At 32.9% G+C, this 23,757-nt stretch overlaps 3 protein-coding genes across 5 annotated transcripts; 2 read left to right on the top strand and 1 right to left on the bottom strand.

Annotated features, from left to right (window-relative positions):
* Positions 1-1,572: 1,572 nt before the first annotated feature.
* On the bottom strand, positions 1,573-6,142 carry LOC134719097 (zinc finger protein 239-like). The gene is made up of 2 exons (XM_063582041.1): positions 6,046-6,142; positions 1,573-3,371 (listed from the first exon to the last, which is right to left on the bottom strand). The coding sequence occupies exon 2, from the start codon at positions 2,847-2,849 to the stop codon at positions 1,758-1,760; it is 1,092 nt and encodes a 363-aa protein (XP_063438111.1). The 5' UTR covers positions 2,850-3,371; positions 6,046-6,142; the 3' UTR covers positions 1,573-1,757.
* Positions 5,913-23,534, top strand: LOC134719098 (zinc finger protein 239-like). 3 transcript variants are annotated; one of them, XM_063582043.1, is made up of 2 exons: positions 5,913-6,065; positions 20,143-23,534. In XM_063582043.1, the coding sequence occupies exon 2, from the start codon at positions 20,801-20,803 to the stop codon at positions 21,791-21,793; it is 993 nt and encodes a 330-aa protein (XP_063438113.1). In that variant the 5' UTR covers positions 5,913-6,065; positions 20,143-20,800; the 3' UTR covers positions 21,794-23,534. The 3 variants fall into 3 exon arrangements, with proteins under 3 accessions (XP_063438113.1, XP_063438114.1, XP_063438112.1); XM_063582044.1 differs by lacking the exon at positions 5,913-6,065 and adding an exon at positions 13,067-13,136; XM_063582042.1 differs by lacking the exon at positions 5,913-6,065 and adding an exon at positions 13,531-13,602.
* On the top strand, positions 20,180-20,707 carry LOC134718226 (zinc finger protein 235-like). Its single transcript, XM_063580719.1, has one exon. The coding sequence runs from the start codon at positions 20,180-20,182 to the stop codon at positions 20,705-20,707; it is 528 nt and encodes a 175-aa protein (XP_063436789.1).
* Positions 23,535-23,757: the final 223 nt, after the last annotated feature.

Below are 23,757 nucleotides of genomic sequence, written 5' to 3'. Positions count from 1 at the left end.
TGTTTTAGCGAGGACAATCAAAACATAAATATCGAACACCACACACAAATGCCTTAAAAAAATACATGACAACAGCCACGTTTTTTTTGTGGTTTCCTACGTAATGTTTTGTTTATCCTTGTATGTCTTTTCATTTATTTATTTTTTACCATGGTGTTGTCAATTTATTTATAACTTATGATTTTGAATGTCCCTTTTGTATCTGTTGCTTCTTTGTTTCAAACCTTGTCATTTGCTTAATTTATCTATATTTGACTTTTCACATTGTTGTACTTTAAAAGTGGTTCTACCATACCTTCTCCTTAATCAAACGACTGATATATAAAACATAACAAATACTATGACAAATACAGATTGTTTTTGGACATAGGAGAAACAAACTGTCACTAATAGACGAAATAGCACAATATTTACATGCTATAATGGGCACCTGTGTAAAGTTTTCTTTCAATGTTTTCAGATATACTGACTGACTTTAAAAACGCAACACTCATTTTGTAGATTTTTTTTACCAAATCATGTTTGACCCTCACACAACTCCTAGTCAAGCTTAGTATACTGCTTTCTCTTTTGAAAAAAATCAACACCTTCATTTGTAACTTACCAATGGTTATTAAACATATCAAATTATTGAGATCTCACGAATTTCAGAAAGCGAAATTTTGATTTTTTTTATGTTTTTATTATTATTTATTCTTGTAAAACAGATCTACTATCCTTGGCCACACTTAAATAAGTTAAAAAATGTTGTATCGCCATATTGCCAAGACTCAGGAATAAAAAAGACAGAATCAACCCATTAGAATACTGCAAACAGGAAGTGTGAACGTGCTACAACCAGACAATTTGACGTCATAAACTCGTCTTACTGTCCTTTCGAAAATATTGAAAAAAAAAAAGAAAAAATGCTACACATAGAAACAAGTGATCAGTATGCTGGAATCTCTTATTGACAACATAATTATTGAATTTAGAGGTAGAATTTTTATAAGAAAAAAGTTGTCGACATTTCTATGGGAACAAACTGTGCGTCTCTCATTGTCGACGTCTTCTTATTTGTGTCGATGGATACCGCATATTCTATATATCGGTGTGTATGTTTATTTTGCGGTGCATATACTGATGTTCTGTCATGGATGGATACATTATACTTTTAGACAGACAAAATTTCAAAGCTTGCCATGAAAGCTCTGTGCTTGGTATTCAGCAATGTTCAGTACAAACAAAGACCGACTCTTATTAAAAGATCTACCTTTAAATAAAAATCTTGGACAAAGGCAATAATGCATATAAATAACAGTTCGTTTCAGGACGCAAATTAGAAGTACAGGAATTCTGAGAGTACTGCAAGGCAATACATAGTCCCCTACCAGATAAACATTTATTGTATTAGAACAAAATTCTAGAGTGACAGCAAACCTGAATTTCCTGCAGAGGTCGAACCCTGGACATTTTAGCAAGTATACAAGGCAACATTCGCACCAAGCACAATGAAAAAAGGTTTATTATTAATATAAGTTGTAATAACTTGTTTCTAAATCGACTATGAATACATATATGTTTAAATTAATCCCACTGACGCTCAGACTAATATGAGTATTCCCTTAATTGCTAATAATATTTTTCAAACGTTTATTAATAAAGTAAGGCAACACAACAAGTCAATGTCTTTAGAGTTTCCTTCTTTAAAATGATATGTATATAGGGTGGAGATTCAGCTCTCCGTACAATCTATATATAGGAATTGCTTGTTTTGCTTAATTTGATTTAAGTAATTTGGTCTTCTCAGCATTATGTTTTGTAACGTGTGAAGAATAAGAAATTGAGAGGCTAAATGTCAGACCACATATCTCACACAAAAATGGTTTTTCACCAGTATGTGTTCTCTTGTGCACTTTTAAGTTGGATGTCCGAATAAAATCTTTATCACACATATCACATTTATAGGGTCCTTCACCATGTTCATCATGTCTTAAATGTCTGCGTTTATGTCTTTGTAGGTCGTTGTTACAAGTAAAACTTCTACCACAAATATCACATGCAAACGGTTTCTCGCCAGTATGTGTTCTCATGTGTACTCGTAAACCTTCCTTTCTAGTGAAAGCTTTACCACATTCCTCGCATTGATTAGGTTTATCGCCAGTATGTGTTCTCATGTGGGATTGTAAGTGTTCCTTCCTACAGAAAGCTTTATCACATAACTCACATCTATGAGGTTTATCACCTGTATGTGTCTTCGTGTGTCTCTTTAAGTCAGAGAGCAGACTAAATTCCCTTTCACATACATCACATTTACATATTTTACTCGGGTTTTCGCCTGTATGTGTTTTCCTGTGTTTCTGCATGTGAGAACGCTCACCAAATGTCTTATCACATATATCACATGTGAATGGTTTATCACCGGTATGTGTTCTCATATGATTCCGTAAGTGATGACTCCGACTATAAGTATTATCACATAATTCACATTTGTATGGTTTATCTCCAGTATGTGTTCTCATGTGCATTTCTATGTGTTGCTTCCTAGTGAAATCTACTTCACAGACACCACATTTAAAAGGTTTGTAGCCATTATGTACAATGCAAGACTGATCACATCCTTTATTACATAAGTTACATGTCTTTCCTTGGCACATTTTACCACATGCACTAGTTTTGCACCCTTTACCACAAACATTACTCTGGCACTTTTTACCACATTCAGTACCAGTATCAACTTTCTCACTATTCTCAAAAACCGTATCCATCAGTTGGTATGTACAAGTTTGAAAAGCTTTATCCATCAAGTGGTCTGTACAAGTCTGATATGCCTTAGATTGTTCAGGGGACATTTCAGTATCAGAAACCATATATTCTTTTCTGTCTTGTCCTGTGCAACGAGGAACATCTCGAAATCGTCTGTTGATTGTTTAGGGGAGATTTCAGTATCATAAACCATATGTGTTTCTGTCTTTTCCTGTCCGCCGCCGTCGAACATCTTTGAAACGTCTGATGGGTGTTCAGAGGAGATTTCGGTATCAGAAACCATATTTGTTTCATTATTACCCTGTCCACCGTTTAACATCTCAAAATTGTCTGTTTGTTGTTCGGGGGAGATAACTCTTAAAATCTCTTTATTTTCCGTATCTGAAAAAAGTATCTGTTCCTGTCCTCTCCTCCCCACCATGGCTATAGTGTAACATCTCTTAATTGTCTGTAGGTTGTTTAGGGGAGACAACTATTTAAATCTCTATATTGTCTAGTCTGTTTAGAATGACAGAGATTGTAGTGGTGCCTGCTATATTTCCATGATCATGATGTTTAAACCTTTTACTTATGATATGATTTGCGCCTTCTTTTCCACTCTTTAAAATTTAATTCGTCCAAATCATCTAAAAATGATGAAATTTAATTATTACATAATGAATATAATCGAGCTACATATAAATCAAACCATACTTTATAAATCCCTCGGAACACCTGAAATCATCCCAAGTTTTTGGTCGGGTTCGTTTTTTTGTAACCCTGTTTGTGACACTTTTCACGCATCAATGTCAATAGCCAAGAGTTATACTCATATATAAATTTGAGTTATTTCCCTTTGAACAGAAATATTGAAAAAAACGTTTTCACGCAATTGAGTTATTTCCCTTTGAACAGTAATGATAAAGAACTAATTAAACATCTTCCTATATCTATTTTATCAAAAGTAGATTTCTTTGGAAAGTTCAACAATTCATCAACAATAAAGGCAAAATTAAGAAAATTGAACTTGACCTTCATTTATTCAAAGAAAACAACTAAATGTGAAGAAAAAAACAATGTCAAAGAGATTTCATCTTGATCAATGGACCCACCTGCCTGCCTTCGCTACATTGAAGACCTGTTGGTGACCTTCTGCTGTTTTTTTTTTTTTTTTTTTTTGGTCGGGTTGTTGTCTCTTTGACACATTACCCATTTCCATTCTCAATTTTATTACATACATGACATACCTAATTCACACAAAAAATAATTCAATAAACAATTGACTTTTAGAAATTAAGTTTAAATGGTTAACAATACTGTGGTCATGCAACTTGTGCAAGTGAGAAAAATATATCCAGATTAGTCCCATACCTATAACAGTTTTTTGAAAATAAAAATTTGATTGATAGCGTCGAAAAAAATATGTACCTTTAACATTTAATAATACAATTATTATCATGATTATACACCAGTCATGCCAGTATCTATATTTTTGGCTTTTTAACTTTTTTGGATTCGAGCGTCACTGAGGAGTCTTATGTAGACGAAGCGCGCGTCTGGCGTATTTACTAAATTTAGTCCTGGTATCTATGATGAGTTTATTAAACGAGAAGACCTCATTTTGGGTGTCGCTTCTCTTCTTTCCAAAATAAATTAATCAGCATGCCTCTGTGTCCTATGGGTACAGTGCATAATCGCATTTGTCATCCATTCATATGATTATTCAGATTGAGTTATTTTGGGTGAAAAACGAGCAAAAAGACGTCATGTTTCCGTCATTGGGCGAAATTTTAAGTCAGATTAGACTACCGGTTTGCGTTTTTCTGTATACTTGAAACATACATAATTACTACGAATACAGTGTATTTTCTGTCTTCTATCCGTCAATAGACGAAATTTAAGTCAGATTAGACCTCCGATTTGCGTTTGGTTTTTTTTAACTTTGAAACAAATACATATACCACGAATTAAGTGTTTTTTCTGTCTGATTATCATTTTCAAGTTTACTATCCACGGCAGTCACAAGGTTTATTTTATAGAGAGGGTGAAGATCGAAATTTCAGGATGGACCATTTCGGGATCCGGGATTTCTTTTTTCGAATTTCGGGATGACGAGATATTTAATTTGTATAATAAATTCAGAACATCGGAATTTCATGTTTTTAAGCCCGGGATATTGGGATCAGGGCCACTCCGCAGTGGCGGATCCAGACATTTTCATACGCAGGGGCCCGCTCCGGTCATGCTTCAGTGATTTCCTATATAAGCAACCAACTATTTTTCAGAAAAAGTGGGGGGGGGGGCTAAATCCGCCTCTGCCCCAACCCCCCCCTTTTAATGAATATTCAAAATATACAGATAAGCGCTATAATTATACATGTGTCATTAAAACTAATAGAGAATAAACAAACAAAAAAAGGATTTTTTTGTGGAAAAAGGAAGAGCCGGGCTAGAAAAACAATTATCCTGTCCCAAATTACCTATGACTTTTGATACCTTCTGAAATTCTCAAGTCACTAAATGTTTTACAAAAAAGAAGATGTGGTATGAATGCCAATGAGACAGCTCTCCGCAAGAGACCAAAATGACACCGAAATTGATATTTAAAGGTCACCTAACGACCTTCAACAATAAGCAAAAGCCGATACGTACTGCATAGTCTGATATAAAAGGCCCCGAAATGATAATGTAAAACAATTCAAATGAGAAAACTAACAGCCTTATTTATGTACAAAAAATTAACGAAAAACAAATATCACTGAACCACTGAATTACAGGCTCCTGACTGGAATGTTCATAATAGATCATAATACATGTTAACTAAATGTATGTTCATAATGAAATTAATAGAAAACAAAAAATGGGAATTTGGGAAATAAAGGAGGTCAGGAGGGTTAAAAAAAACATTTTCCTGTCCCCAAGTACCTATGACTTTTGATACTCTTCCTGAAATTCTCAAGTCATTAAATCTTTTTCATAATTCTTCCTACAACACTTTACATCCTTTCAAATACTCTCTAAATGCCCGCGATTTCGCGGGTGTGTTCTAGTATATATTATAACATTAAAACAAATTCAGAGACCCCTTTAAAAACCATGTGTGTATATACATATGCACTTTATTTTTTTTTATTTAAAATATTCATTGTACGTGATAGAGTTTATAGTAATGTAATCAATGTTAAATGTGCTTTCCATACATTTTCCAATGTAACAAAGACAGTATAATGACTGTGAATCATTTTGGTTTAAAATACACGATATTAATATAGTTCGACACGGTTCAGTGAATATGTAACGTGGAAGAAATATAAAACTTACCTTTTATTAGACTAGAAAAGGTAAATACAATTATATAAGTATTTTTTCGTTTGTGCTAATATCAAAACAAACTTCGAAGGGAGGTAATAGAGTTATACATATGGAACGCATGATTACAAACAATGTAATGCAATATAAAGCATTTTATATACATTTTATAAAAGTTCTTCATTCGTAGTACGGCAGTGGCGTAGCTAGGTAATTTTTACGTGTACGCCCGAACCTTTGCGAAGGGTTTGAGGACTCCAAACGTATCCATGTCAAACAAGTTCTTGTAGTGGATTAGATATAGGGAGCGAGGCCCAAGGAAGCTAATGAGTTAACGAGAATGAATACCATCCCTGTCATTAAAAACTCATCAGTAGCAACATACTTTAAAATCTAAATGGTTTATATTTGTTATGTCAAATTATTCATTTTGTTAATTTGAAATATAATGATCATTGGATCCAGTAGCTTTTAAATATGTTTTAAATGAGCTGTGAGGGTAAAGCAATTAACAAACAAAATCACCTTTCTATTTCCAAATTTCGTAAATGAAAATTAATCTTCAGAGATGTTTAGATGCAAAATGAGATATCGTAAAGGGTTCTGTGGACCCTGTTTATTTTTGTCAAGGTTTCCCCCGCAAAAAATGAATCCATTTATCAGTCCATTACAGGATTTTAAAAAATCCAATTTTTCTTTAGATATTTTTCTTGATTTGGAGTACTAGTTTTGGGCCAAGTTTCATGACAATTTATGAAAATTGGTGCATTGATAATTTTAAAAAAGTCATACAGTCTATCAGTATAAATTATAATACTGAAAAATTAATAAACAAATAGTTAACTTTAAAAACTTTGCTTCAGACAAAAATAAAATGCTTGGAATCTGCTGAAGTTTCATTTAATTCGATGAATTTGTTGTGTAAATTTTTAACCCCACACTATGACTTTTAGTACTCGTTAATTGTGTCCGTAAAACACGGGAAAACTAACTTCAATATTATGCTCTCTGTCAGTTTACTCTTTTGACCATAAACAGTTTCTGTTCAACTTCCGGAAAATTTCACAAAGGTTTGGCAAATTTATTATTATTTAAAAAATAAGTTTCTCAACATACTTAACCTAGATATTGACGCTGCCGAAGAAATTTAGGATCGCTATGTGACGCTTTGGTGTTATAAATACAAATGTATGTCACAGGCTCGACAAAACTGTAAACCAAAATATGAATCTAAGGAGACAAAGGATTGCTTAAAACAAAAGATAAGGGAGTATAAAACTCACAGTAGCTTCAGACTTCACAGAAAATGAACAAATAAATGGTATGATACCATTTGATTAAAAGTAAATTTCGTCAATTGATCCGCAATTACAAGCAAACGAAGAAAGAATTATAAAGCTGCTGTGCTTCTCTCAAGTTTTCATTTTCTTAATTAGATTAAAATATTTTTTTAACAAAATTCAAGTGTACGCCCGGGCGTTTTGACGTAAACGTAGCTACGCGCCCGCTACCTCAAATTAACCGGATTAAAAAAGAAACTTTTAATACAAATATAAGACAACAAATACCGTTGGTTTAACGGGACCCAGTAGTCCTAGCTACACCCTAATATTTATTATAGGTATGTTGATTTACCGTTGATGTAACGGGACGCAGAAGGCCTAGCTACGCTCTAATATTGAACATGTTTAATTCAAGGTATGTTGATTTACCGTTGGTTTAACAGGACCCAGTAGGTTTAGTTGCGTTCTATATTCAATCAAACTTTAAGGTATGTTGATTTACCGTTAGTTTAACGGGACCCAGTAGATTAGCTAAGCTGTAATATTTAATTAAATGTATATTGATATACCGTTAATTTAACGCAACACAGTAGACATAGCTACGCCCTTGTATTTAATAAAAGGTATGTTGATATACCCATTATACCGTTGTTTTAACTGGATCCAGAAGGCCTATAGTTACGCTATCATCATGATCATGATATTAAATTAAAGTTACGTTGATATAACGTTAGTTTAACGGGACCCAGTAGGCCTAGCTACACTATAATATATTATTAAAGGTATGTTGATAAACCGTTGGATTAACGGGACCCTGTAGGCCAAGCTACACTATATATAATTAAAGGTATGTTAATATACCTCCGGTTAGTTCAACAGGACCCAGTAGGCCTAGTTACACTATAATGAATAACTGAAGGTATCTTGATATATCGTTGCTTTACCGGCATCCAGTAGGCCTATAGCTCTACGCTCTGACGTGTAATTAAAGGTATGTTGATATACCGTTGGTTAAACGAGACCAAGTAGACATAACTACGCTCTACTATGTAATTAAAGGTATGTTGATATACCATTGGTTTAACCATTGGTTTAACGGGACCAAGTAGGCCTATAGTTACGCTCTAACATTTTATTAAAGGTATGTTGATATACCATTGGTTTAACGGGTCTCAATAGGCCTATAGCTACGCTGTTATATTTAATAAAAGGTATGTTGATATGCCGTTATTTTAACGGGAACCAGTAGGTCTAGCTAAGCGCTAATATTTAAATAAAGTTATGTTGATATACCGTTGGTTTAACGGGACCCAGTAGGCCTAGCTAAGCTCTAATATTTAATTAAAGTTGTGTTGATTTACCGTTGGTTTAACGGGAACCATTAAGGCAAAGCTAAACCAGAATATTGAATTTAAGTTATATTGATATACCGTTGGTTTCACGGGAACGATTAGGCCTAGCTAAGCCCTAATATTTAATTAAAGTTATGTTGATATACCGTTGTTTAACGGGACCCAGTACTAGTAGGCCTAGCTAAGCTCTAATATTTAAGTAAAGTTATGTTGATATATCGTTGGTTAAACGGGACCCAGTAGACCTAGCTACGCTCTGATATATAATTAAATGTACAGTGATTTTTGTCAGCACAAGTCGGGATATAAAGGTACTGTTTTGACGTGAAATAATTTCCACTTTAGGTGATCTTAAGACAAAGCAGCCAATAACATGGTCGTCGTCGGGACTGGCATTTAATTGTTGTCCGCATTAGAACGTCTGTATTTTGCCATTTATTTTTGTTTTAGGTTCGACAGAATAAATATGTGCAAAAATGTAACACCTATATTAATGGACTTGCTACACTTTGGATTGCGCTGTCGGATGAGCTTCGTCAAATATATCATCTTTAAATCAATTCAAGAACTTGATTAATTCTTGGTCTGGCAGTTAATGCCAATGGTTTGCCTGCAATCGAATCAATTTCTGTTCATTATTTTTGGTTTAATACTTTATTTTCAGCATGGCAAATTCATTTTCATTTGTTATCTTTATTATAGTAAACTGTATTCTATATAGTACTATACTTTACATCACCATGATTAACTGCTGCTTTGTGCTAATTTTAGTAACTACATGTAACTAGTCTATATGTGCTTTAAATGTGCATATTCTCATTAAGAAAAAATGCACACACCTAATTAAATGGACATTTAAAAAATCAGAATGTGAATATATATGTTCAAACTCTTTAAGGTCATTTTTTAGTAGCAATAAACAAAAAAACTATGTCAATTGGACATGCTTTGATACTATATATGCCCTTGAATTTTTACTAGATAACATTTTTATCGCTTTGGGGATTCCGTATATCGTCAGGTTATCGGAATTCCAATGGGGACTAACTGTGCACCACTTAATGCGGATCTATTTTTGTATTGCTATGAGTTACAATTTATGATAAAAATAAGCAAAGGCCCATCGAAACAACATCTATTACACAAATTTTATAATACTTTTAGATATTTGGATGATATTTTGGCTCTCAATAATGACGACTTCAGTATGTAGAATAAAGAAATTTATCCTGTTGAACTTACTTTAAATAAAGCTAATACTAACAATGACCACTGCCCTTTCCTCGATCTTGATATCTATATCACTAACGGAAAGCTTAATACTAAAATTTATGATAAAAGAGATGATTTTTCATTTTCTATCGTTAATTATCCATTTTTAGATGGTGACGTTCCCTTGTCATCATCTTACTGTGTTTATATATCTCAACTTGTACTATTCGCTCGTGTATGTAACAATGTTTTAGATTTTAACGAGAGAAATGTATGTATTTATTTACTGAAAAATTATTACACCAGGGTTTTCGATATCACAAACTAATCAAAACATTTACTAAATTTTATCATACTAGGTATAAGGACATCATTCGTAAATATAGCTCAACATGACGACTTCAGTATGTATAATAAAGAAATTTATCCTGTTGAACTTACTTTAAATAAAGCTAATACTTACAATGACCACTGCCCTTTCCTCGATCTTGATATCTATATCACTAACGGAAAGCTTAATACTAAAATTTATGATAAAAGAGATGATTTTTCATTTCCTATCGTTAATTATCCATTTTTAGATGGTGACGTTCCCTTGTCACCATCTTACTGTGTTTATATATCTCAACTTGTACTATTCGCTCGTGTATGTAACAATGTTTTAGATTTTAACGAGAGAAATTTATGTATTACTGAAAAATTATTACACCAGGGTTTTCGATATCACAAACTAATCAAAACATTTACTAAATTTTATCATACTAGGTATATAAGGACATCATTCGTAAATATAGCTCAACATGCAGACTTCTTATATGTTCAGGTATTTCACATCCAATTTTTTATGGAAATAGTCTTTATAAAGCACAAAGGTGTCAGTATTTACCTCAGAAACTTACAAAACCTTTGAATAGACTTGTTAAGAAAGGATATAGTTACCATACTGTTGTCAGGTCATTAAAGATTGCATATTTTGGCGTTAATATTGATTCACTTATAGGGTCTTTGCGTCGGAACTAAACACATTTATTCAAAACCAGTTGTTGGCATGACATGGGTTATGTTCTTATCATATATGTTATGATGGTATAATACTAAACCCCGAACGGGAAGGATTGTGCCTGATGTTATATGATGAATTAATAATTTTTCAGTCAGTTTAATTGAAGTTTGGAGCTGGCATGTCAGTTAACTGCTAGTAGTCTGTTGTTATTTATGTATTATTGTCATTTTGTTTATTTTCTTTGGGTTACATCTTCTGAAATCAGACTCGGACTCCACTTGAACTGGATTTTAATGTGCGTATTGTTATGCATTTACTTTTCTACATTAGTTAGAGGTATAGGGGGAGGGTAGAGATCTCACAAACATGTTTATTACCCCGCCGCATTTTTGCGCCTGTCCCAAGTCAGGAGCCTCTGGCCTTTGTTAGTCTTGTATTATTTTAATTTTAGTTTCTTGTGTACAATTTGGAAATTAGTATGGCGTTCATTATCACTGAACTAGTATATATTTGTTTAGGGGCCAGCTGAAGGACGCCTCCGGGTGCTGGAATTTCTCGCTACATTGAAGACCTGTTGGTGACCTTCTGCTGTTGTTTTTTTATTTGGTCGGGTTGTTGTCTCTTTGACATATTCCCATTTTCCATTCTCAATTGTATTTGTATGTGCAAACCATTTTATTTTTTGCTTTTGTGTTTTTATCTCAAAATTGCATGTATCAGTATGTGTTTGACTTGTGAGAAGCTTAAATAACTTGTGTGCCGCATGTTTATATACTGGTATGAACTCTTGCTTTATCATGTTTATATGTGTGATTTTGTGTGCATGACTTGCTATTTATCCTGCAATTGGGTGTCGTACTATACAGATACAGGCCTACAGATATCGCTATGCTGTATCTGTTTCCTATACAGATATCGCTTTAAAGCTGCGCCCACTGCCGGACTGAGTATTATTTGAACCTGTGTGACCTCAGAATGTTCATTCCAGTTGCATTCCAATGATGATGACAATTGTCGATTTCAAGACTTGAATGTGTATGATTGTCATGTCAATTTCAGCATGCATGTTTAGTGAATTTCAAGTCTGAAGCGTTGGACAACTCGTACACATCTGTTTCAAAATTGACAATGTTTTGTTATTTGTTTTTACTGTTGAAATTAGTTGTTATGTTAAAATAGACAATTATTGACCTTGAGCGATGTATTATTGTTGACCATTCAAGATTCTTTTTTTGCGATACCGTCTTCAGCGTAATGTGTGATTTGAATATTACTACGCAGGCCTCAGAGGATTACAAATCGAAAATAAATGCTAAATATGGTAGTTTGTTGTGTCTTTCAAAACACAAACAATCTACAGAATTAATTGCAGGATAAAGACAATAACTGTTTAGTGCCTTTAAATATCAGCTGTATTTGCACTCGGCTCGAAACAGGTGTAGTAGCTCGGTAAAATCTCGCATACACCTTGTTTCCTAGTTGCCTCGTACAAATACAGCGGATAATTGTTTTTCGCTTAACTTTATGTACCATAAGTTAAATTGTTATCGCGAGAAAAGAAAATCTGAAATCTTGAAATGATCCAAGTATATTTTATTTTGAACATTATTTCCTTATGACAGAAACAATTACTTGCCAATGTGAGCATAGAATTAATATTTTCTATTATGTTCTTTAAATGTAATCGCACAAAAAAAAGATAGACAAAATGTCAACCGGCAATTTGAAAAAATACAATGTATGTCGGTAAACAGTACGTGTATTACTTCTAGAATTATAAGGCGTAGTCCATCATTGGTCAATTACCCAAACAAGCCAGGGGCGGATCCAGCCATTATAAAAAAAGGGGGAGGGGTAGTTCCCATACAGGACAAATTAAGGGTGGGTTCCAACCATAAGTCCTGATTCAAATGCAACTCGTCCAAAGAAAAGGTGTTTCAGCCCCGGACCCTCTCTTGATTCGCAACTGCAATAACAATTAAGTATTATCATGTAGAAAAATAACAGAAGGAAACTACAATTGGCACACCCTGAAATAATGTACAAGTTTTGTTCCCGATCTTTTATAAGGATCACTGAAAGTTCTCGATCGGAACTGCATTCCAATTTTGCCAATTGTATATTTGATTATATAGATATTTATTGAAAGTGCGTTCCATAAACTCCCTTTGCATGGTGTTTGGTGACCCACGACCTGGTCAAACGTGGTCAACTTGAGATCGTTTACCTTTGCTATTCTTTCACAATCGATTGGTAAGTTTTTATTAACAACATTTTGATATCACATTATGTCTTTGTTCTCTCGCCCGGGAATAATAGTTAATTTATGTAGTACTATGTATACAATATGTGAAATTGTGAAAATATCGTGTACCTTTATATGTTAATATAGTTATTTGTTAGATTGAAAAATAGGTATATGTAGGAAGATGTGATGTATGAGTGCCAATGAGACAACTCTCCATCCAAGTAACAATTTATGAGAGTACATAAACTGTATGGAAAGTCAAGTTTTGTTCCCGACTTGTCATAAGCCAGTTCTCGTTGCTGCATTCCGAATTTTCAATCGTATATTATCATGATTATTTGATTACATATTTATTAAAAGTGCGTTCCATATGTCTATCTTTATTATCTCCCTTTGCATTGTGTTTTGAGACCCACGACCTGGTCAATTTGAGACGTTTATTTACCTTTACTATTCTTCCACATTCTATTTGTAAGTTTTTATATTGATTACATGTTGACATCGCGATGTCTATGTTCTCCCCACGGATAATAATAAATTGTGTACAAAAAATGTAAAATTGTGGTTTTAAAAGTCCCTTTAATATTTATTTTATTTTAAAAGTTCTTTGTTAGATTTGAAAATTGTATGGAAAGCCTATTTGACATTTATCAGTGTTTTTCACTTTATTTTTTTTTACTTTAAACGGATCATAATAAATTGTGTATACAAAAATGTAAAATTGTGGTTTTAAAAGTCCCTTTATATTTATTTCATTTTAAAAGTTCTTTGTTAGATTGAAAATTCATTGTATATAATGTGTATATATAGTGTTTTTCTCTTTATTTTTTTTTTTACTTTAAACGCAATTTACAATTATTTCTTGAAATGGAGATAATTAAAATCCTATGTCCACTCGGGCATTTGTTGACAAATAAATTAATTAACCGATATGGTCAGTGCTCACTCTTTAATGACAATGTTTCACAGCTTTTGGCCGCTTATTTGTTTATTGTCTATTGGAAAGTATTTATACAATAGAGGCAAGCTCGACATTTAAATAAGAAAACATATTTAGTGAGACGAGATCTTCAAAAATAAATTAGATTTTGTTAAAATCATTTATAGACCTTTGATTACAGCTAGTGGTTCTATAATTCAATGACGATAAATTTACATACCTTTTTAAATTTTGGTCAAATCCTTAACAAGAAAATTGAAGTTTCGTGCATACATGCATATATATATATATATTTTTTTTAATATATAAAAACATAAAATATTCGCTTTCCATTTATTGTCGAGCCTTCGACTTTAGTCGAAAAAGCGAGACTAAGCGATCCTACTTTCCGTCGGCGTCGTCGTCGGCGGCGTCCACAAATATTCACTCTGTGGTTAAAGTTTTTGAAATTTTAATAACTTTCTTAAACTGTACTGGATTTTACCAAACTTGGACAGAAGCTTGTTTATGATTATAAGATAGTATCCAGAAGTAAATTTTGTGAAAATAAAATTCCATTTTGTCCGTATTTTACTTATAAATGGACTTAGTTTTTTCTGCGGGGAAACATTATATTCAGTCTGTGGTTTAAGTTTTTAAAATTTTAATAACTTTCTCAAACTATCCTGGGTTTGTACCAAACTTAGGCAGACGCTTATTTATGATCATAAGATAGTATCCAGAAGTAAATTTTGTAAAAAAATAAATCCATTTTATCCGTATTTTATTTTTAAATGGACTTAGTTTTTTTCTGCGGGGAAAAATTACATTCACTCTGTAGTTAAACATTTTAAAATTTTAATAACTTTCTTTAACTATCCTGGGTTTGTACCAAACTTGGACAGAAGCTTATTGATGATCATAAGGTAGTATCCAGAAGTAAATTTTGTAAAAAATTAATCCATTTTTTCCGTATTTTACTTTTAAATGGACTTAGTTTTTCTTCCAGTTAACCTTACATACAGTCTGCAGTTAAAGTTTCCAAAACATTTATTAGATTCATTAACTATCCTAGATTTTCACCAAACATGGACAGAAGGTTCTTAATTACAATCAAAAGATAGTATCTAGAGGAATATTTTTATTGATTTTTTTCCTCAAATTTTGTTGAGCCTGCGATTTACAGCAAAAGTAGGCGAGACACTGGGTTCCGCGGAACCCTTACAAATTTTTACTTAATATTGGCTTCATATAGTTGAGTCAAATCAGTAATTCACTTGCCCTAAAAATATATCAAGCATCTGAAAAAAATAACTCTTGAAATGAATATGAAAAATCTTATTTCAAGACTTGGATTTCATTTTCATGATTTTATTAAACTAAATACTATAAATGATATTAAAATGTATTTAACACCCATTCAAGAGAGAATCAACGCTATAGCCTTCGCCTCCGGGTGCGGGAATTTCTCGCTACTTGGAAGACCTGTTGGTGACCTTCTGCTGTTGTTTTTTTTTACGGTCGGGTTGTTGTCTCTTTGACACATTCCCCATTTCCATTCTCAATTTTATTCCAGAAGCAAGAGACTGACATCAATCAAAATACAAAATTACAAAATATACTATATAAACCAAATAGAAGACCCTCGTATGTTGATCAATGTAAATTCAAATGTGATAGGCAACATTATGTAAACTACTGTTAAGTGCTCATACTTTATCTTTTGAAAGAGGGCGATATCTAACAATACCGGCAACATTATGTAAACTACTGTTAAGTGCTCATACTTTATCTATTGAAAGAGGGCGATATCTAACAATACCGGCAACATTATGTAAACTACTGTTAAGTGCTCATACTTTATCTATTGAAAGAGGGCGATATCTAACAATACCGGCAACATTATTAAAACTACTGTTAAGTGCTCATACTTTATCTATTGAAAGAGGGCGATATCTAAAATTACCGGCAACATTATGTAAACTACTGTTAAGTGCTCATACTTTATCTATTGAAAGAGGGCGATATCTAACAATACCGGCAACATTATTAAAACTACTGTTAAGTGCTCATACTTTATCTATTGAAAGAGGGCGATATCTCAAATTACCGGCAACATTATGTAAACTACTGTTAAGTGCTCATACTTTATCTTTTGAAAGAGGGCGATATCTAACAATACCGGCAACATTATTAAAACTACTGTTAAGTGCTCATACTTTATCTATTGAAAGAGGGCGATATCTAACAATACCGGCAACATTATGTAAACTACTGTTAAGTGCTCATACTTTATCTATTGAAAGAGGGCGATATCTAACAATACCGGCAACATTATTAAAACTACTGTTAAGTGCTCATACTTTATCTATTGAAAGAGGGCGATATCTAACAATACCGGCAACATTATTAAAACTACTGTTAAGTGCTCATACTTTATCTATTGAAAGAGGGCGATATCTCAAATTACCGGCAACATTATGTATAAAACTACTGTTAAGTGCTCATACTTTATCTTTTGAAAGAGGGCGATATCTAACAATACCGGCAACATTATGTAAACTACTGTTAAGTGCTCATACTTTATCTATTGAAAGAGGGCGATATCTAAAATTACCGGCAACATTATGTAAACTGCTATTTTAGGCATTAGGGGACAAAAAAAAGGTCCAACATAAGCATTTTGCTTGGTTTTAGCAAGCCACTATTAGCAGCCAATCTGGTTCTATTTTGTTAAATTAGCTGAGAAACAAGGTTGATGAGTTGTGCACTTGCGATTGAATATTAGGACCTCATTGAATACGTATTCATATGACCTTCAATTCAACCTCTAGCTGATGATGGGTTATCGATGCATTAAGCTTTTAAAATTGTAAGGGTTTTGCAGAACAAATAGTCTCGCCTTCTTTTGTTGTTAATCGCAGGCTCAACAAAAATGAGGAAAAAATATTGAAGTTTTCCTATAGATACTATCTTTTGACTAGGTCTGTCAAAATTGGGTAAAAATCCAGGATGATTTATAAAATCTTATGTTTTAAAAACTTTAACTGCAGAGTGTATGTAATGTTAACTAGGAACAAAAGTAGTCCATTTATCATGTTTATAAGTAATATTGGAAAAAAGGAGTTTTTTACAAACTTTACTTTCGGACATTATCTTAATATGATCATAAACATTTTGCTTCTGTCCAAGTTTGGTAGAAATTCAGGATATTGGGAGAAAGTTATTTTAAAGTTCAAACCACAGTGCATGATTGAGATTTTAGTTTAACAAAATTATGAAAATCAATTTTAGATTGATATCATTGTCTTGCATGCATATATTTACGGAGTTTCAATACCTATAAAACAACCATTTTCCAGTTTCAATTCACCAACACTAAAGAGTATGCACTTTTGATGTGCTTTATAGTCCTACATCCTTAAGTAAGCTCCCTTAAAATCCCTACCCCTTTACTTTCTTATTTGGTATCTTGAAGTATGTTTTTAATTTTGAAACAAAAACATCAAGTTATTAAATAGCTGTAAAAATGACAAAAAAAAATAGCAATTACAGGTATTTACTGAAATGTTTAGTAATTACGTGTAATTCCAAATTTCACCAATTTACTGAGCATATATACCATATTTCACTGTTATAAGTTAATAAAATTAACGGTACCAATTTTCTTGCACCAGATGCGCATATCGACAATACATGTCTCTTCACAGCTGATGCTCGTGGCCAAAATATTTGAAATCCAAAGCTTATATAAAAGATGAACAGATATAATCCAAAAGTTCCAAAAAGTATAGCCAAATCCGTGAAAGGAATCAGAGCTTTGCACGAGGGAGATACATTCCTTAATTTATAATAATTTCGAATATTTTGTAACAGCAAATTTTAATAACACAAAAAAAATCCGTATGTTCATGCCAGTACCGATCGTTAATAGTTGTCTAACGAATGAGTTCAATACATGGTTTGATAATAATTAGATTTGCATGACCGGTAAAGTCAGTTGAAAACTTTAATATTAATTTCTCATTCTTTAATAACATTTTATAATATTAAGCAAGACAATATCTATACAAATAAGTTCGATTTTGTCAACATCTTTGGAAGCTTTAGACCCTTGATAATGATTAGAGTGGTTGCTCTTTAAAACCGATTTTTGTTGATATTTTTGTAAGTTTTGGTTAAAGCCTAAAAAAGTTAGAGACAACAACATGAACAAACAAAAATGATAAGCGATACAGGATCAATATTTAAAGATGTGATTTGTGCCCTGAATTCTATACTAGTAACTTCTCTTAAACAAAAATGTAACTTGTAAACTAAGCAAACGATTCAAGTCAAAGAACCATGAGGAAGGGAAAAGACCCATATAGATACCATTGACCCATCTATAGTGGTTCTATTTAACTTAAGGTCAAGGAACAGTAAATGGGCTATGTCGCAGATTTTGCTAAAAAATTGCATACAACCTTGGCTCGTTGAACTACAACTGAAAATCGAAAAAATTATACATTTATCTCTTTTCTAGGGTCACCGACTTCGTTTTTTGTCTAATAATCATTTTGTTACCTTATTGGTAGTGAAAAACGTCAAAAATCAACGTTTTACGGCCTGCAACGCGATAACGTTACGATTATTTCGACGTTTTGTTGGATTTTTTCACAAAGAACGCATCTTTGAATGATGTATACCGTAAAAACGAAGTCGGTGACCCTATCTTTATTTTGCATCGTTGTAACGGAAATTTATGTATCAACAACATATAGTTTTTTAAGAAAAATCTATGGAGTAGAATTAGAGATTTGGCGATTTTAAGACAAATTTTAGAAGAGTTTTCGCCGATTTTATGTGCTTTCTATACAAATGTTCACCCATTTTGTAAGAATTCAATCAGTAATATTTCAAATGATAATTGAGGTAAATGCATTATTATTTCGATTTTCAGTTGAAGTTCATCGAGCCAGAGCTGTATGCCAAATTTTACTGAAATCTATGACATAGCCCATTTACTGTAACTTGACCTTAATTCAACACAAATGTAACTTGTAAACTAGGCAAACGATTCAAGTCAAAGAACCATGAGGAAGGGAAAAGAGCCATGCAGATACCATTGACCCATCTATAGTGGTTTTCTTTTATCTTCTCTTAACACAAATGCAACTTGTAAACTTAGTTAACGATTCAAGTCAAAGAACCACGAGAAGGGGAAAGAGCCATGCAGATACCATTGACCCATCTATAGTGGTTTTCTTTAACCTCTTCTAACACAAATGTAACTTGTAAATTATTCAAACGATTCAAGTCAAAGAACCATGAGCAGAGAAAAGCGCCATATAGATAGCATTGAACCATCTATAGTGGTTTTCTTTTATCTTCTCTTAACACAAATGCAACTTGTAAACTTAGTAAACGATTCAAGTCAAAGAACCATGAGAAGGGGAAAGAGCCATATAGATACCATTTACCCATCTATAGTGGTTCTATTTAACTTAATTCAACACAAATGTAACTTGCATACTAGGCAAAAGATTTAAGTCAAAGAACCATGAGGAAGGAAAAAGAGCCATATATATACCATTGACCCATCTATAGTGGTTCCCCATTCTCCATGACAGGAGACTTGAAAAAGCTATAAAATACAACTGCATATCAAATATATCTTTGACTTAACATATGTATCTTAAACTGATCTAATTACAAACATTTTAACCATGTTATGTTTTCGAAGTCATTAAACCATGACAAATAGAGCAGGTTTCAATAACCTAGAAATAAATGTGACAATGCGCATACTTCTGCGCACCATATAGGAATGATCTACCACTAGTGATGACCCTTAGAATGACTTCATCACAAACAAAAAAACATTTTGATGCTGCTGACGAAAAATTATACAGTAGGAGGTAACAACAACAGCCATACAGTTTTGATTGAAATGTATGATAGAGTATTTTATACTGTGAATTAAGTGTTGAACAAAACATACTATTTACGAGTCATCTCATTATATCAGTTTTCAACGTTAAATTATAAATTAAATTAATTTGCAGCACTACGTTAAACATTTTATCTGTATTTTTATATTTCTTTGATAGATAAATTGTTGACCAGAAGTCAGATATCAGAGGTGATATGGAACAGACGTCAGATACCAGAAAAGATATGGAACAGACATATGATACCAGAGATGATATGAAGCAGACATCAAATACCAGAGGTGATATGGAACTGACATCAGATTCTGAAGATGATATCGAGAAGACGTCGGATACTGAAGTCAAACCTCATAAATGTGGTGTGTGTGGTGATGGGTTTGATCAAATTAAATTATTAAAGTCACACATGCGTTCACATGATGGCGAGAAAGCATTTCAATGTGGTATATGTGGTAAAGGGTTTTGCACATTTGTTTTATTACATAGACATATACGAGATCATATTGGTATTAAACCTTATAAATGTGAGACGTGTGGTATAGGGTTTACTCGAAATTATCATCTTCAGAGACACATAAAAAAATTATCATGTACAAAACAGTATAAGTGTGATTTTAGTTTGAGTCAGATGGATATATTACAAAGACGTGAGACGATACATACTGGTGATAAATCATATAAATGTGATGTATGTGATTTTAGTTTTAGTCAGATGGATAAATAACAAATACATGAGAGAATACATACTGGTGATAAACCTTATAAATGTGGTATCTGTGCTCAAGAATTTAGTCATAGAGTGGACTTGACGAGACATATGAGAAGAACACATAAGATTACAAACCCATTTAAATGTTCTCCATATAGTAATGGGTTCAGTCAGAAGGAGTGTAGTGTACAGACCGACACAATAACACCTACTGGAAATCTATCGCATAACGGTAACGTATGTGGTAAAGCTTTTAGCAACCTTGATAATTTACAGAGACACATGAGAACACACACAGGCATGACAGATAAAAAATCTCATGACTGTAACGTATGTGGTAAAAAATTTAGTAAAAATAGTGACTTCAAAACACACATGAAAACGCATACTTGTGATAAACCTTATAAATGTGGTTTATGTGGTACAGATTTTAGTCATGATAATGACTTAAAAACACACATGAAAACACATGTAAGAGACAAACCGTACACATGTGGTATATGTGGTTCAGGATTTAGTGAGAGTCGTGGCTTACAGATACACATGAGTATACACACTGAAGGTAACTCCCTCAAATGTGATGTATGTGATAAAGTGATTGGTCGGAATTCCTTACAGAAACACATGAAAATACACAAGGGTAATATAAAAGTACATTTATGTGATTTGTGTGGTAAAGGATTCAGGAGAAAAGATGGCTTAAGGAAACATATGGGGACACACACTGGTTATGCTGTTAAAAAACCTCATGTATGTGATATTTGTGACAAAAAGTTTGAGAGCAGTTATGCCGTGATACACCACATGAAAGTGCACACTGGAGAAAAACCCCATTTGTGTGATGTGTGTGGTAAAGGATTCAGGAAGAGTCAAGTGTTAGAAGTACACAAACGAACACACACAGGGGAGCAACCTTTTAAATGTGATGTATGTGGTAAAAGGTTTAGTCAGTGTTATTCATTAAAGAGGCACAAGATAACACATATTACTGGTTTAAAGCCATATGTATGTGATGTATGTGGTAAAATGTTTACACAGAGTTATACATTAAAGACTCATATGAAAAATCACTCCGGTTTTGCATCTAGTAACGGAATGTGATTTATGTTACTAGTATAAAGAATTTACTCAAATCGTGAAAAGTATGTTGATAATACATTCTGGCAATACATATTGTCATCTAATGGAATGCGATGTTTGTTTAAAAGAGTTAACTCCGAGTCATCTCTTAAAAGACTCATGTGAGAATCACTCCGGTGATGCATCTAGTAATGGAATATGAGTTATGTTACTAGTATAAAGAATTTACCTAAATCGTGAAAAGTATATTGATAATACATTCTGGCGATACATATTGTCATCTAATGGAATGCGATGTTTGTTTAAAAGAGTATTTCCGAGTCATCTCTTAAAAGACTCATGTGAGAATCACTCCGGTGATGCATCTAGTAATGGAATATGAGTAATGTTATTAGTATTAAGAATTTACTCAAATCGTGAAAAGTATATTGATAATACATTCTGGCGGTACATATTGTCATCTAATTGAATGCGATGTTTGTTTAAAAGAGTTAACTCCGAGTCATCTCTTAAAAGACTCATGTGAGAATCACTCCGGTGATGCATCTAGTAACGGAATGTGATTTATGTTACTAGTATAAAGAATTTACTCAAATCGTGAAAAGTATGTTGATAATACATTCTGGCGATACATATTGTCATCTAATGGAATGCGATGTTTGTTTAAAAGACTTAACTCCGAGTCATCTCTGAAAAGACTCATGTGAGAATCACTCCGATGATGCATCTAGTAATGGAATATGAGTTAGGTTACTAGTATAAAGAACTTACTCATAAGCGAAGCGTATGTTGATAATACATTCTGACGATACATATTGTCATCTAATGGAATGCGATGTTTGTTTAAAAGAGTTAACTCCGAGTCATTTCATCAAAGACTCATATGAGAATCACTCCAGTGATACATCTAGTAATGATCAGTAATGGAATGTGATTTATGTTACTACAGTGTATAAAGAGTTTACTCTAATCGTAAAGAGTCTATTTATTATAATACACCATGTACATTCTGGCGATACATGCATGACATGATGTCATCAACGGAATACGATGTTTGGTTTAAAGAGTTAAATCGAAGACATTATTAAAAGAATATATTCTTAGTCTTGTGATACATCTAGTGACACGGAATTCATGTCAAATGTATGTGGTTAGGAGTTTTAAGTACATAACCTCTGTGCATTTACTAAATGTATGCTCATGAAAAGCTAAACACATAGAGGATGTAAACCTTGAACATGTATATCCAATTAAACTCTTCATGCTCTTTGTGACTAGGCCACATACAAAAACTAAGAACACATATCATGGATGTAAACCTTTGATATATTACATTTTGTACATGCAATGTATATAATAAATGTCTTTATTTCTAAAACTCAGCCATGTCAGTAGAGAACAAAGAGGATATATATAAACCTCAGACGTATAACATGTATTAAGTATAGGTCTTTCAGGCAAACTTTATTTAAATTAAGAAATCCTCAGATATGTTTTATCAGAAGTATGTTAAAGATCTAGGCAACTCATGAGAGAACAAAGAGGATATAATATGCAATACAGTAAACAAGCTAAGCCTTATAGATATAGGAAGATGTGGTATGAGTTAATGATACAACTTTGAGTCTCCATCCAAGTCACACTTTGTAAAAGTAAACCAATATCATGATTATAGGTTAAAGTACCGTCTTCAACACAGAGCATTGGCTCACACCGAGTAACAATCTATTAAGGGTACCAAACAGGATAAACTGTAGAGAAATATTCACAGATACACATATCTTTTGGAAAAAAAATGATTCAAATATTCGAACATAAAGATATTCATTTTGTGTGGTTTTTTTTTAAGGCGGATTATTCATCTTTATGCCTTCTTTCACAAGATCATGCAATTCTGTATAGCTCTAATCAAAGTCAAAATCAACATATATATGTGGTGTCAATATTCCTCATTAGAATGACATTATATATTGCACACATATGTG

This window comes from Mytilus trossulus, chromosome 5 (genome assembly GCF_036588685.1).
Source record: "Mytilus trossulus isolate FHL-02 chromosome 5, PNRI_Mtr1.1.1.hap1, whole genome shotgun sequence".
NCBI lineage: Eukaryota > Metazoa > Mollusca > Bivalvia > Mytilida > Mytilidae > Mytilus > Mytilus trossulus.
The sequence above is the reverse complement of the archived record's forward strand: the minus strand, read 5'-3'. Positions and strand labels throughout refer to the sequence as shown.

What these genes read in the sequence shown, in the direction of transcription:
- LOC134719097 (XM_063582041.1), bottom strand. Translation starts at nt 2,849, where the DNA reads ATGGTTTCTGATACTGAAATGTCCCCTGAACAATCTAAGGCATATCAG.
- LOC134718226 (XM_063580719.1), top strand. Translation starts at nt 20,180, where the DNA reads ATGGAACAGACGTCAGATACCAGAAAAGATATGGAACAGACATATGAT.
- LOC134719098 (XM_063582043.1), top strand. Translation starts at nt 20,801, where the DNA reads ATGAGAAGAACACATAAGATTACAAACCCATTTAAATGTTCTCCATAT.